The sequence below is a fragment of the Meriones unguiculatus genome, chromosome 7, assembly GCF_030254825.1.
Source record: "Meriones unguiculatus strain TT.TT164.6M chromosome 7, Bangor_MerUng_6.1, whole genome shotgun sequence".
NCBI classification, from domain to species: Eukaryota; Metazoa; Chordata; class Mammalia; order Rodentia; family Muridae; genus Meriones; species Meriones unguiculatus.
Genome location: NC_083355.1, coordinates 15,505,413 through 15,518,388, shown reverse-complemented (window position 1 = coordinate 15,518,388; position 12,976 = coordinate 15,505,413). Strand labels below are relative to the sequence as shown.

The following is a 12,976-nucleotide window of genomic DNA, read 5'->3' as shown; positions in this document are numbered from 1 at the left end:
GTGGAGTGACCAGAGCAGTCACCCCCTCCCACAGGTCCATAAGCCCACGGGTGCAACACTCAAGACGCCATTGTAGCTCAGGGAGCCACACCCACCCTCCCAGTTCTGAGAGATGGATGTCACGAATGCCCCCGGCGTCAGACACATTGTTTATTCCACAGGAGGACTATTATCATTCTACGTAGGCTGGGCGATCCCTGGGATGGGAGAAAGAAATGGCATCTGGCAGGCCCTTCAGGTGCCAGTGAGAACCATGGTCCTTCCTGGACTCTTCAGGAAGTCGGTCTGCTCTGAGTCCGTTTGCAGTTTTTGACAAGTCCCTGCTTCCCTGTCCCAAACACGGAGACAGGTCCGGCATGGCGCTTCCAGAAGCCTTAGGCCCAGTCTATCCAGAGAACTCCCCACTCCACATCACTGCCCTATTGTCCTTCTACCCTAGGCCCTTCAGCAAGAGCTGGGGACCACGGGATAGAGAGAGGTGGCATTGATAGTCTAGCTTCAGACGCTGGCTGGGGATCCAGAAAGGAAGGGATGGGCTGTGAGCCAGGCAGTTTGAGGCTCAGGATCTGGGCAAGGATGACAGTGGCCCTCACTCCTGGCCTGGGTGCTCTCCCACAGACCACTTCACCTCCCCCGTCCGAAGAGTCACTATGTCTTCATAGGTGGCTGTCTGGTCAATGTTCAAGCCCTAGAAATAGGAATTGGAGCTCAGGTGTGGGTCATGTTCTAACCGTGACAACAGGGGGTGACCATTGCAGCTCAGTGCTGCTAAGTAGCCCTGTCCCTTACCTCGTAGGTGTGATCTTCCTCCATCCCAGCTTTGCCGTCATCCTGCAGGAGTGTGCGGATGAAGATGGGGTGTGGGGGGAAAAGAATGCAGTTTAGGGTGTTAGGGTCCTCCAACCCTGTTCCCTGGTGGGCCAGGGATATGGGTCTGGGGTGGGGAAAGGAGGAAGGCGTCTCCAAGATGGAATGGAGTGACTACATGGACGATGAGCCAGTGGACAGGGCTAAGGCTGGGCTTGCTCAAGAGAGCATCCACTGAGTCTGAGAAGATGGAGACCCTGCCCATGCCTTGTTTGCCCTGTGCCCACCTCTCAGCCTTCCCAAGAATCCCCAGCCCCTGTGGCACCTTGTCTAGTAGCAAGAAGATGGGTACAATGATGAAGACGATGATGAGGAGGGTCTGGATCATGATGATGCCATCTTTCAGTGTGTTCCGCTGCTTCATTTTGCTCCAGGTGCTGACTCCTGGGGTAGAGGGACAGGGCATAAGGCTGGAGCTGAAGGTTAAATACGATGGCTCTCTTTGGACACCTTCAGGCCCTCCCACCCAGCAGCCCTACTGGAGGCTCTAGGGCCATAGCCAACTCCCCTGGTAGGCAGGCTGGGCTGGGGAGGAGGGCTGGCTGGCTACACGGACACAAGTCTACCTGGCACACACCTAAGACTCGAAGTTCTGTGCCACAGCCTTGGGCAAATGCAAAGTTGGCGTTGTTGCATTCCTGCTTGCAGAAGTAGATCCCGTTATCCTCGAACTGAATTTTATCAATGGTGAGGATGTAGGCAGAGCCATTCTTGGTCTGTGAGATGTGCCCCTCTTTTGGGAGTTTCTGGGGCTCCTGGCTCTTCTGCTCTCGGAACCAGGTCATGGTGCCAGGGTGGTCTGTGTAGCAGTAAAACTTCACGGTGGCGCCCCGCTTTTTGGCTATGAACCTGGGGTGCTGCCAGATCTGGGAACAAGAGCTTCCTGCGGACATCAAGGCAAGGTCTGAGACCTATCTCAGCATCTTCCTGTTTGCCAACCTGGCCCACTGTGGAAGATGCTGTCCCCGGTTGGCCTGCATCACATGTCTTGAGCGTCAGCCAGAAGGCAGAGGTGTGCGAAAAAAAGCGGTGTGAGAGGCCACATACCAAGCCATTGTCCCACACCTCTTCCTGACCAAAACTCTGTCCGCTTGCCTCTCCTTAAGAAGGATTCTGGAACCTTCCCATTGCTTTCATGTCCACTGGAACAACTAGATCCAGCCCTCATCTGCAGGGGCAGCTTCTTTTGGATGTGGCTGAGTACTTCACCTCTTTTCTCTGGGCTTTCCTACACCGTCCCCAGATTCTCCAGGGATCCCCACTGTCACCAGTGTGGTAAAGGTTGAATCCTCCCCCCCTTACTCGTCCACACTGCTCACGGACTCACTCCTCGCTGTGTTCTGGCCTGAGAGGTTTGCTGGGTCTCCAGCTACACAGACCCAGGCCTAGGGCCTTGTGGAATCCCTTCTAGCTGTCCTGCTCTGATCCCCAACCCCCGGCTTAGTTCTGGCCCCTAGTGGCCAGGCTGGAGCATTCTAGTGAGGGTGACAGCTGTTCCTACTTACACGTAAGGGGATGTGAGTATGGGCGCTCTAGATAGAAGGCTCCAGGCAAAGGCAGGGAAAGACAGTGGCTAGTGTCGAACGGATACACATTTGTCCCGGAAGGGTGGGTGGGAGGCAACTCACCTTGGAAATTCTGTGACAGGCCACTGTTTGTCACTGCTGGTACAGGCTCACCTGGAGGGTGGGAGGAAGTGGGCAGGGCTAGGTCAGGCCTCTCTACCCTCAGTTGGTCGCCCCACCCTTTCCCCCTCCACATTTCCAGAGCTACTTCCTCCTTCCAGGACTATAGTTTCAAGCCTCTTTGGTTCTCCCTGTCCCTGTAGTAGAGAGGCAAAAGTAAGGTAGGATACACTAGAAACCCCACACCCAGATCCCCCCTTGCCTTTCACCCTCAGGCTGGCCTGGACCTGTGTGGAAATGAGAAGGACAGAGGACTTTGCCTGTCTTTCAGGCAGAGAGAGGCCCATTCCCGAAACATACTATCTTTCAGGATAAGGGGGACCAGCCTTTCCAGTGCGGTGCCCTCGGGGCTTAGCTGGAAGCCACATGCAGGCCCCTCTTCCTCCCAGGCCTGGCTCTCTTGGGTCATAGCTGCCAACAAGATTAGGCCCTTGTACAGAGCTCAACCTGTTACCCTCTAAGCTGGAGAGGGGCTGGGACCTCAGGCCCCAGCCCTACCCTTAAGACCTAAAATCTGGGCACCGGAGTCAGAGGGAGACAGATGAGAAGCAGAAAGCAAAATGCAGGAGGCTGAGCGAACAAGAGACTGAGCCGAGACACGGAATGGAGCCAAGAGGCCCGTCTCAAAGCCAGCAGTCACATAAGCCATACCTAAGAGCAGCAGCAGGAACAGTAGCCAGTGGCAGGGCATGGAAGAGGGCACCAGTGTGGCCATGGTCACTGCTCCGTCTCTGAGTCCAAGAAGGCTTTTGGGCGAAACATGTAACTGTATGTCAGCCTGCACTGCAGCCTGCCTCCTCTCCGCCTCTTCCCCATTAGGCCCCTTCCTGCCATGCAAATTGAGACCCAGGGGAGGCACCATTCCTCCAGGGACTCTAGGGGAGGGCAGCCTCATCAGCTGGCCTGCTAGGACATGGAAGGTGGCCAGCTTAGGGTTCTTGATAAAAACCTTGGGAAGGGGTCTTCTGAATCTACTAGGAACAGCCTGTGTTTCTTTCTCCTTCTATCCCACTACGGGGCATCTCCTTGGTCAGTGGTTCTCAACCTGTGGGTCACAAGCATTAAAAAACATGTATTTCTGATGGTCTTAAGAACCCCCAACCATAGCTTTATTCTCATTGCTGCTTCATAACTGAAATTTTGCTAACGAACAGTGTCTCAGTTTCCAAGACCATCAGAAGTTGACTCTGTGGGAAGGGAGCCACAGAGGTTCTTGTGTAAAAGTATGCCAGCTGAAAGAAAAAGATACAGCCTAGAGCTGGGCACTGTGGTGCAAGCCTGTGATCGCAGCACACGGGAAGGCAGAGGCAGGCAGATCTCTGTGAGTTCGAAGCTAGCCTGGTCCACAAAGAGAGTCAGCCAAGGATTACACAAAGAAATCTTGTCTCAAAAAACAAAAGAAAATAAAAAAACAAAAGAAACAGTTTAGAACCAGCAGGTGGTGGCTTATGCCTTTAACCCTAGCACTTGGGAGGCAGAGGCAGGCACGTCTTTTGAGTTCAAGGCCAGCCTGGTCTACAGAGTGAGTTCCAGGACAGCCAAAGCTACACAAAGAAACCTGTCTCTGGAAAAAAAAAAGATACATCCTAAGCCCTTGATACAGCCCTCCTCTCTTTGTATAAGAGTCTGCTGTGGGTTGCCAGTGGGGCTAGACTTCAGTAGAAACCATTAGGGAAAACCCGCCACTTAACCATCACAGCTGAAGGGGCTTTTCTAGGGAATTCTATGGGATTCTGAGGCCACTCGAGGGCTGACTCTAGGGGTCCTGAGATGGGAAGGCCTCTGAGTCTGTAATGAGTAGGCGCTTTGGCTCTATCTCTACAGCTGGCATGACCATAGAAGGGGCTGCAGCATTTAGGGGTTCTTTTGAACTTAGCCTGTGTCCTTGCTCCAGCGTCTGCCCAACCCCTGAAACCTCGAGTGATATCCTAGTTCAGGGTGCAACCCACACAGCTACACATGGCAGCTGCACATACACAGTGCAGATGCTAACCTGCAGTCCAGCCCCCTCCTTTTTAAAGTAATTTATTTATTTTTATTTTATGTGCATTGATGTTTTGTCGTCATGTATGTGTGATGGTGCCAGATCTTGAAGTTACAGACAGTTGTGAGCTGCCATGTGGGTGCTGGGAATTGAACCCGGGTCCTCTGGAAGAACCAGTGCTCTTAACCACTGAACCGTGTCTCCAGCCATCCCCTCTTTGAGTCTTATATCCCTTTCTAGTAGCGTCTTCCTGTCTTGTCTCCTGAACCCCAGGAAAGACAGACAGATGTTAAATCTTCAGTTGCCTCTGTTTGTATCTCACTGTCCCCACAGCCCACAGGCAGCCTGTGTGGCTGACAGGGTAGCCCAGATTTGGAGAGTAGCAGCCCTCCTCTTCCCACAGCAGGGATGAAGGTGTGAGGGTCTGGGCATCCTTACCTCTGACCTGAGCCTGTACCTCACATGCTGGGCTATGGAAATTGGGGATAAGAGGGTTAAATTTTTATCTGAGAAACAGTTCATTCTGGGCAGTCCCAGATGTTTTTTTTATTCTTTCCAGATGTTCCCAAGAGGGGGCAAAAACATTTCTCTGAAGAGGTGTCAGATGTCCAGCTCACAGGAGAAATGGGAGTGGAAAGAGAATGTCACCTCAGGTCGGCACGGGGATCATAGGCCATGCCCTGGCATCGAGATAAAGTCTGAGGTCCCTCCTCTCAAGAGACTCAACTCTTTGGAGGCTCCAGTGATGGAAGTTTTTTGGTTGGCTTTGGGACTAGGGAACCTCAAAGTCGAGAGGTTAATAGCAAAGTTTTCAGGGGTCATGCGTGTGCCACCTGTGTGGGGGCATTGGAGGTTGTTCTGGGGCTCAGGTGTAGGGGGGGCCTCAAGGTGTTGGCAGGGGGTGATTGGCATCAACAATCCCCCGTGGGAGGGATGCAGATGTGCCCTTTGAGCTTCATTCCCATTCATGCCAGGCAGGGTGGCAGTGGGGCCCCACACCACTGTGGGGTTATTTGTCACAGTTGGGGCCATGTTGTTCCCTTGCTAGTGACCGCATCATTAAGCCTTATCCTGGGCTTGTGACGCCCATTCCTTCTTGGAACAGGAGGCCTTGTAACCCACCCCCGCCTCTGCCCTGAGTTGTCCTAGCTACGTACCCCAACATCTGGCAACCTCCCTCCTCCCCTTTCCAGGAAGGTAGCATCAAAACAAGACATGGAAGACAGGAGAGGGACAGGGTGCTCAGGAGAAGAGCAGGAAGTCAGGGACTCCAGGATGGGAGCGATTAGGAAGAGTTCAAACCTCTCTCACTCTTGCCTGGGTCTCCTGGACCTGCAGAGCTTAGTGACCAGGAGGAGGAGGGGCTGGCGAAGGAATGGGGACTCAGGTTCAACCCCAGGCGTGCTAGCTGAAGCCTCCCTGGGTGACCCCTGGTTCTCAACCTGGAAGCACTTAGCAATGTGTTTGGGCAACCGAGACAGTCACCGTGGGCGCCCCTGGTCCTCTAAGGCTTTGGATTAGATAGACAGCGGCCCCGGAAGCAGCTTCCCAGCCCAATCTGCCAGCAGCACCAGGGAAAGAGCATCCAGTCCTAACCTCTGAGAGATCAAGCCTTTTCCTCTGTATGAAACAGAAACAATCCCAGTCGCCAGCTTTCCATTGGGTGGCCCTGCCCACCGGAAGCTACCCCGAGTCCTTGGCTGTGTGCAAGCACCACACCCCGGGTGCGGTGGTCGGTCCCAGGGGTGGGGGTCGATCAGAGGGCAGCCCCGAGAGAACAGCACCTTTGAGCAGGAGGGAATGCTAGTCCACGAACCCCACAAGTGCCTTGAGGTCTGGCTGAGGGGAATCTGGAGACTACAGATGCAGGCCCCAAAACATATTTTCGGGGTCAGCCTGTTGGAAGAGGAGGAGCATGAGGGCAAGGCTCCCAGAGGCTCTTGCCTCATCCTTGATTGTCACCATCTCTGGATTACCCTTCTTGCCTCTCAACCCTCACCCATGTGGAGGTGCAGAAGGAGACCACATCCCAGAGGCATCAGGGGAGGGTTTATTGTAAGAAGTGTACAAAGAAGCTTGTCCGACAGCCTGGCTTCAGGCTGGTTCCCACCTAGGCAAGGTGGGCGCAGGGCTCACTGGGCAGAGGAGGGGTCCACGGGCTGCAATGGCATACCCTGCTCAGGGCTCTTTTTCTGCAGTGATTCAGGCAGTTGGAGGAGAACGTCAGACATAATAGATTCCTGAGGCTCTGAGGGCCACGCCAGGATGGGCCCATGTCAGAAAGGCACGGGAGCTGGGTTCTGGGCAGGGGACTAAGACTCCCGCTTGGCAAACCTTCTGAAGGGACAGTCAGCCACCACAGGAAGGAAGCCTCAGCTCCTACAAAAGAGACCCGGGCAGGAGGCACAGGCTGGGGGCAAGACCATCGGCGTCAGGACAGGAAACAGAGAGGGGGAAAGAGAGACACTCAGAGGAGGGAGCCAGAGGGACAACCAGGTGAGGCGGGGAGGGCTGAGGGCAAGCAAGGAGACTGGCCATGGTGAGCACACATGTGAACACGTGTGTGCACGTGGTTTCTTGTTTTGAAAGTTTTGCTGCTTCCTGAGTTTTAGTCAAACTGTTTATGAGAAGCAAGAAGAAAAAGAAAGAAGGAATTTAGGCAAAGAGGGGACTCAAAGCTTAGATATATGTTCATTCTTATTTACAGTCTTACAGTCAAACACACTCTCCTGCATTAGGAGATACTTAGATGACCAAACCTGCAGAGAGGACACAGTGTTTATTTCCCTCCTCTCTACTCTCTCTCTCTCTGTCACACAGACACAAACATTCACAGACACATGCCTACCTGCAGACACAGTGGCTCACATACATACAGTTGTGCACAAACACATGAACTCAGGCTCACAAGCAGGTGTACGAACACACAGACGCACAGGCACACACATACACATGACTGAATCCACAGACCCCTGAGCAGGACCCCCACTCCCTCTTCCAAGCCTGGTCTCTGTTCTCTTAGAGCTGGCAGAGTTGGGTACAGTCAGGTCTTGGTAAGTAGAGCTAAAGAAAGTGGTTTTCTTCTGGGTAGTGGCACGCACCTTTAATCCCAGCCTTTGGGAGGCAGAGGCAGGCGCATCTCTGAGTTTGAGGCCAGCCTGGTCTATAGAGCTAGTTCCAGGACAGGCAGGGCTACACAGAGAAACCCTGTCTCAGGAAGAAGAAAAAAAGTGGCTTTCCAGGAAGCAGGAAGGTTGGAGCCAAGCCTGCTGAGCCTTCTTGACCTCACGCTCCAGCAACTAAACGCCTCCCGGGAGCTCAGTTCTAACATTCTCAGGGTCACTTTGAGGACACAGGAAAGGACAAGGAACAGGGAAGGGATGGGTAGAGAGATTATACAAGAAGAAGGAGATCTCTTAGGCTGGATTGGAGCTCCAAGGAGCCCTGGTGGTCAAAAGAAGGCATGAAGAGAAGAAAGGGGGACCGGACAGATTCTTCTTAGAGGGCATCAAACCTGACCCCAGGCAGATCTGGGTGCTCAGGCCCAAGTGCATGAATGTGGCTGGCAGGAGCCAGCCTGAACAACCCATCCGTGCATCCCAGAGAAAGACAATCTTTCCTTGGTTCTCCCCTCAGGGGCCAGCCAGGGGAGCTGTCCACCGGCCTGGATATGACTGGGTGAAGGGTTTCAGGAGTCATGTCTCCAGCCTGACAACATCCGGATCCAGCAGCCAATTGGCTCCGTGCAGTGCAGCAATTTCTGTACTAGAACCATTTTCCTTTCACAAGGGCATTCCTGAGCTGGCAGGGGGAAGCTGAGTCCCAGAGTCATGGGGGTGGGAGGTAGGTAAGCCCTGGGGTCGGGGGTGTAGGTGTTTGAGGTTAAGATCTGTGTTTTTTCCTGGCTGGAGCCGGGGGACTTGGGCCCTTAAGAGTAGTGACAAGCAAGGCAGCCAACCCCTCCATGGTATGCTGGCTCTTCCCTAAGGAGGAAGCAGCATCTGATGTCCGGGCCTCCCCGGGGTCAAGAGAATGTCAGAGCATTGTAAAGAGAAAACCACGAGGCAGGGGCTCCAGGCTCACTCGAGCCCTGAGCACAATTCCCAATTCCCTCAGCCCAGGTGTCAAGCCCCCACCCAAAGCCCCGCTCCCCAACTCTGCACGCCATTCCCTAGTGGGAGCATCTGGCCTGTGCCGACGGCTCAGCTGGCTGCCTCGACGTTGCTCTCTACACAAGAGACTCTTTGACCCCTGGGCGGACTGTTTGCCCCTGTGGTGGTGATGGTGGTGGAGGAGTTGGAGTCGGGGAAGTATCCAAGGGGCTGGTGGGTGTGAGCTCCCTGGTGGGTCCAGCATCCTCTGAGGAGCCCTTCCTTTCCTCCCCCTGGCTCTGCATACCACTGTTCTCATCCTCAGGGCCGTACATCTTGTTCATGGTATTGGCGATCAGCCCCTCCTTCTCAGGGGCCCCGTCGCCATTGCCATCCTGGTTGTGGCGGAACATGTAAGAGGCCTGCTTCACGGAGCGCTGCAGGAGGTGGCGGCGGTAGGCCCTCTGGATCTTGATAGCACACACCTCCTCCTGCTTCCTCTTGAGGGTGGTGGTGATGGGCTCATAGGAGACCTTGGAGGGGTTGGCTGCCATAAACTTCTCCTCCATGGTCTGCTTAAGGGCATCCATCTCCCCAGAGTCACCCAGGACCTCTTTGGTCAGGGCAAAGAGGATGTCCAGGCAGTGGATCTTGTCGCCCGGCACCATGGGCAGGTCTAAGGTGATCAGCTTGATCTTGTTGGGCTTGGCGATTCTCAGTGGCTCCTGCAAGGTGTCCACGAAGTCAGAGAGGCGGCTGTAGTCGATGAACTGAGTGGCATCGGGGTCAAACTTCTCCCATGTCTCGTAGAACATCTCAAAGTCGTCTTCGCAGAGGGGCTCGCTGCTCTCCTCGGTGGCCACGTTGAAGTTCTCGAGGATGATGGCGATGTACATGTTGACCACGATGAGAAAGGAGATGATGATGTAGCTACAGAAGAAGCAGATGCCAATGGATGGGTTGCCGCAGTCACCCTTGATATTGGTGCCCGGGTTCTCCAGGGTTGGGTCACAATCCGGGGGCCCGCTGTTGAGGATGGGGTTCAGAAGCCCGTCCCAGCCTGCTGACGTGGTGATCTCGAAGAGGCAGATGATGCTGTTGCCGAAGGTCTCAAAGTTAAACATGTCATCGATGCCTGACTCTTTCTTGACGTAGGCGAAGTTAGACATGCCGAAGATGGAGTAGATGAACATGACCAGAAAGAGGAGGAGGCCGATGTTGAAGAGTGCGGGCAGTGACATCATGAGGGCGAACAGCAGTGTCCGGATGCCCTTGGCCCCACGGATCAGACGCAAGACGCGCCCAATCCGTGCCAAGCGGATCACACGAAACAGTGTGGGTGACACAAAGTATTTCTGTATCACTTCAGAGAGCGCGAGGCCTACGGAGAGAAACAGAGGCTGGGTCAGCGGACTGGGGGCGTGCAGGGCTGGAGGCCAGGCCTGCCTGTGCTCGAACCTCTGAGCAGGGCTCCTAGAGTGCTTGGGAGCCTAGGGGATTACTGTGTCCTGACAGTTGGAGGTGGGATATTCTAAAACTGATGGAGGCCTATCCTTAAATCTGCTTGTGGATATCACAGGAGAGAGAGAGAGAGAGAAGGAGAGAAGAGCTGTGTAGCTTGTTCTCATCTGCTGTGAAAGAATGAGGCCACGTCTGTTAATACATAGCAAATGCCGGCACACAGCCAACACTCATGAACAGGAGCTACTTACTGTCATGGTTGTACACATATCTGTTCTCTCAGTACGTAAAGATTCTGGAACCTTTTTCTTATTTGTGTGTGTGTGCTTACATGTTTGCCTATACTTGTTAGTGTGTATGTGTGCATGCTTGCAGGTACATACTTAGCTACACATATATAGCGCATGTGTGTGGGCCTGCACATAGGCCAGAGGAAAACCTCATGTGTCATTTCTCCTCCGACGCCATCCACCTTGTATTTTAAAACAGGGTCTCTTTCTGGCCCTGAGGTCTGGTGATTAGACTAAGCTGACTGGCCAGTGACCCCCGGGGTCACAACTGTCTCCACCTCCTCAGTGCTGCGATCACAGGCAGGTGCCACCAGGCCCGGCTTCTTTACACAGATTCCAGGGACCAAACTCAGATCACACATGTGCAGGAAGCACGTTATCAACTGAGCTACCGCTCCCGCCCTCCCTTGTGCATTGATTCAACATGTGGCCACCCAAGTATGCACCCAAGTTTCTCGAGGTTGAGCTCACGTGAATACGGGTCATGGGTGACCTGAGAGCAACATACTCCTCTGTGCATGAAAGGTGATAGAAGTATGTGTGTGTTTGCTTGCGCGGGTGTGTGGGTATCCCAGGGCCGTAGCGGGTCTGTGCACACGAGGAGAGGCTCCCCTGCCCGCTCACCCACGATGGACAGGATGACAACCACGAAGTCGAAGATATTCCAGCCAACGGTGAAGTAGTAGTGGCGCAGGGCGAACATCTTCAGCACACACTCCCCCGTGAAGATGATGATGAAGATCATGTTGATGTTGTACAGGATGTCCACCTTGAGCTGGCTCTGGTCGTCTGTCTCCACCATCATGGTGACCATGTTGAGGCAGATGAGGATCATGATGGAGATGTCGAACACCTGCTTCGTCACGAAGTCGTACACCATGCCCTGGATCTTGTTCTGCATAGGGACGGAACGTGTGTGCGTCAGGGCGTGGGGTGGGGGGATACGGGCAGGACCCAGACAGGATGGGTCTGAGTGGGAGGCACAGGAGGGCACAAAAATGCCATGGGAGGAGGGAAGGAGAGGAGGAGGTGTAAAGGAGAGTGGGGAAGTGTGCCACAGGAGGGAAGGGTCTGGGAACACATCATTCTCTCTCTGTGTTCATCAGTTCCCACTCTTGGACCCCTCCTTCCTACGTTCCTAAGCTCCCCAGTCATCTCTAGCCCTCTTCCCAAGTCGCTGCTTGCTCAGGCGTGTGGGTATCCCCTTTCTGCTCCTTGCTGGGCCCTGTCTCACAGGTCAGGGGTCCCACAGGAAAAGGCGGGTAGAAACTGGAAAGCTGTGCGGGGTTACATGGGTGGTCATCTGGTAACGGGAGCCTCCGGACACTTGCTGTGCCCGTGAGCCGAGCTCTGTGAGGTTTTGAGTCCTCCACAGTGGTGAGCAGAACGCAGGCTGCACAGACGCCTGCTGGCCCCCCTGGGCAGCTGTGTTCCAGGTTACAGGAGGAGGGGCCCAGAGCCTGGTACCTGAGGCCGGGGAATTGGCTTCTGGGGCTTCTTGGAGCCAAGCTTCTTCATCGCGTTGTAGTATTTCTTCTGTTCCTCTGTCATGAAGATGTCTTTCCCTCCAAAGTATAGGAGAACAGAGACAGTAAGGCTGAGGCATGTCCCTTTCCCTGCTCCCCTACCTCAAGCACCATCTTGAAGGTGGCTTTATCCTTTAACAAGTGTCTGATGGGAAGGCAAAGGCTCTTGAGGGACCAGAGGTGGAGAGATGATGAAGGGGGAAACTGGGTCTACAGAAAAGGGGATGAGCTGGGTGGTGGCAGCACACGCCTTTAATCCCACTGGGGAGGTAGAGGCAGGTGGATCTCTGAGTTTGAGGCCAGCCTGGTCTACAAAGTGAGTTCTAGGACAGCCAGGGCTACACAGAGAAATCCTGTCTCAAAGAAAAACTAGAAGAAGAAGGAGGAGGAGGAGGAAGAGGAGGACAGAGAGAGAGAGAGAGAGAGAAGGAGGATGAGAAAAAAAAAAAAGGAGGGAACAAAGGATTTCGGGCCAATTTCCCAGTTTCAAGCTGTGCTTCACCAAAGAGTTCTTAGTCTGCACCTACCTAATTTTATTTGTTTGTTTGTTTGTTTGTTTGTTTATTTATAGGGTTTCTCTTCGTAGCCTAGGCTGGCCTCAAATAGACTATATACCCAGGCTGGCCTACAATGGAATGAGCTTACTGCCTCAGACCCGTTAGTGCTAAAATTTCAGATGTGTGTCATCACGTCTGGCTCTACAGCAGCCTCATTGAATAGACTAGGAAAATGAGGCTGGAGGAGTGGCCGTTCAGTCCCCTAGAGGGACTTAAATCCACGCTTGCTTCCCCCAGGCACCAGTGGGTGGCTGCTCGGGCCTGCTCAGGCAGCTGATGACCTTAGGAAGGAGTAGGTGGATGGGGCGGAGAGCCTCTGGGGAGGGCCAGATACTCATCTTCTTCTTCTGCTGGTTGAAGTTGTCGATGATGACACCGATGAAGAGGTTGAGTGTGAAGAAGGAGCCAAAGATGATGAAGATGACGAAGTAAAGGTACATGTAGAGGTTCACCTCGTAGTCTGGCTGCTCCTCTTTCTGCAGGGTTGAGGTACACACATGGAGCTTCTCTTTGTT

General features: G+C 53.9%; 2 protein-coding genes across 2 annotated transcripts in view; both read right to left on the bottom strand.

The window, feature by feature from the left end:
* Nucleotides 1–136: 136 nt before the first annotated feature.
* Nucleotides 137–3,351, bottom strand: Cd79b (CD79b molecule). The gene is made up of 6 exons (XM_021634325.2): nucleotides 3,204–3,351; nucleotides 2,496–2,546; nucleotides 1,445–1,750; nucleotides 1,133–1,251; nucleotides 790–831; nucleotides 137–688 (listed from the first exon to the last, which is right to left on the bottom strand). The coding sequence occupies exons 1-6, from the start codon at nucleotides 3,265–3,267 to the stop codon at nucleotides 590–592; spliced, it is 681 nt and encodes a 226-aa protein (XP_021490000.1). The 5' UTR covers nucleotides 3,268–3,351; the 3' UTR covers nucleotides 137–589.
* A 5,365-nt stretch (nucleotides 3,352–8,716) lies between these two features.
* Nucleotides 8,717–12,976, bottom strand: part of Scn4a (sodium voltage-gated channel alpha subunit 4) — a 28,494-nt gene continuing 24,234 nt past the window's right edge. The window contains exons 21-24 of the mRNA XM_021634287.2: nucleotides 12,800–12,937; nucleotides 11,846–11,950; nucleotides 11,003–11,273; nucleotides 8,717–10,008 (exon numbers count right to left, since the gene is read on the bottom strand). Of these exons, the coding sequence (XP_021489962.1) occupies nucleotides 8,765–10,008; nucleotides 11,003–11,273; nucleotides 11,846–11,950; nucleotides 12,800–12,937 (1,758 nt within the window). The 3' untranslated portion in view covers nucleotides 8,717–8,764. The remainder of the gene's footprint in view (nucleotides 10,009–11,002; nucleotides 11,274–11,845; nucleotides 11,951–12,799; nucleotides 12,938–12,976) is intronic.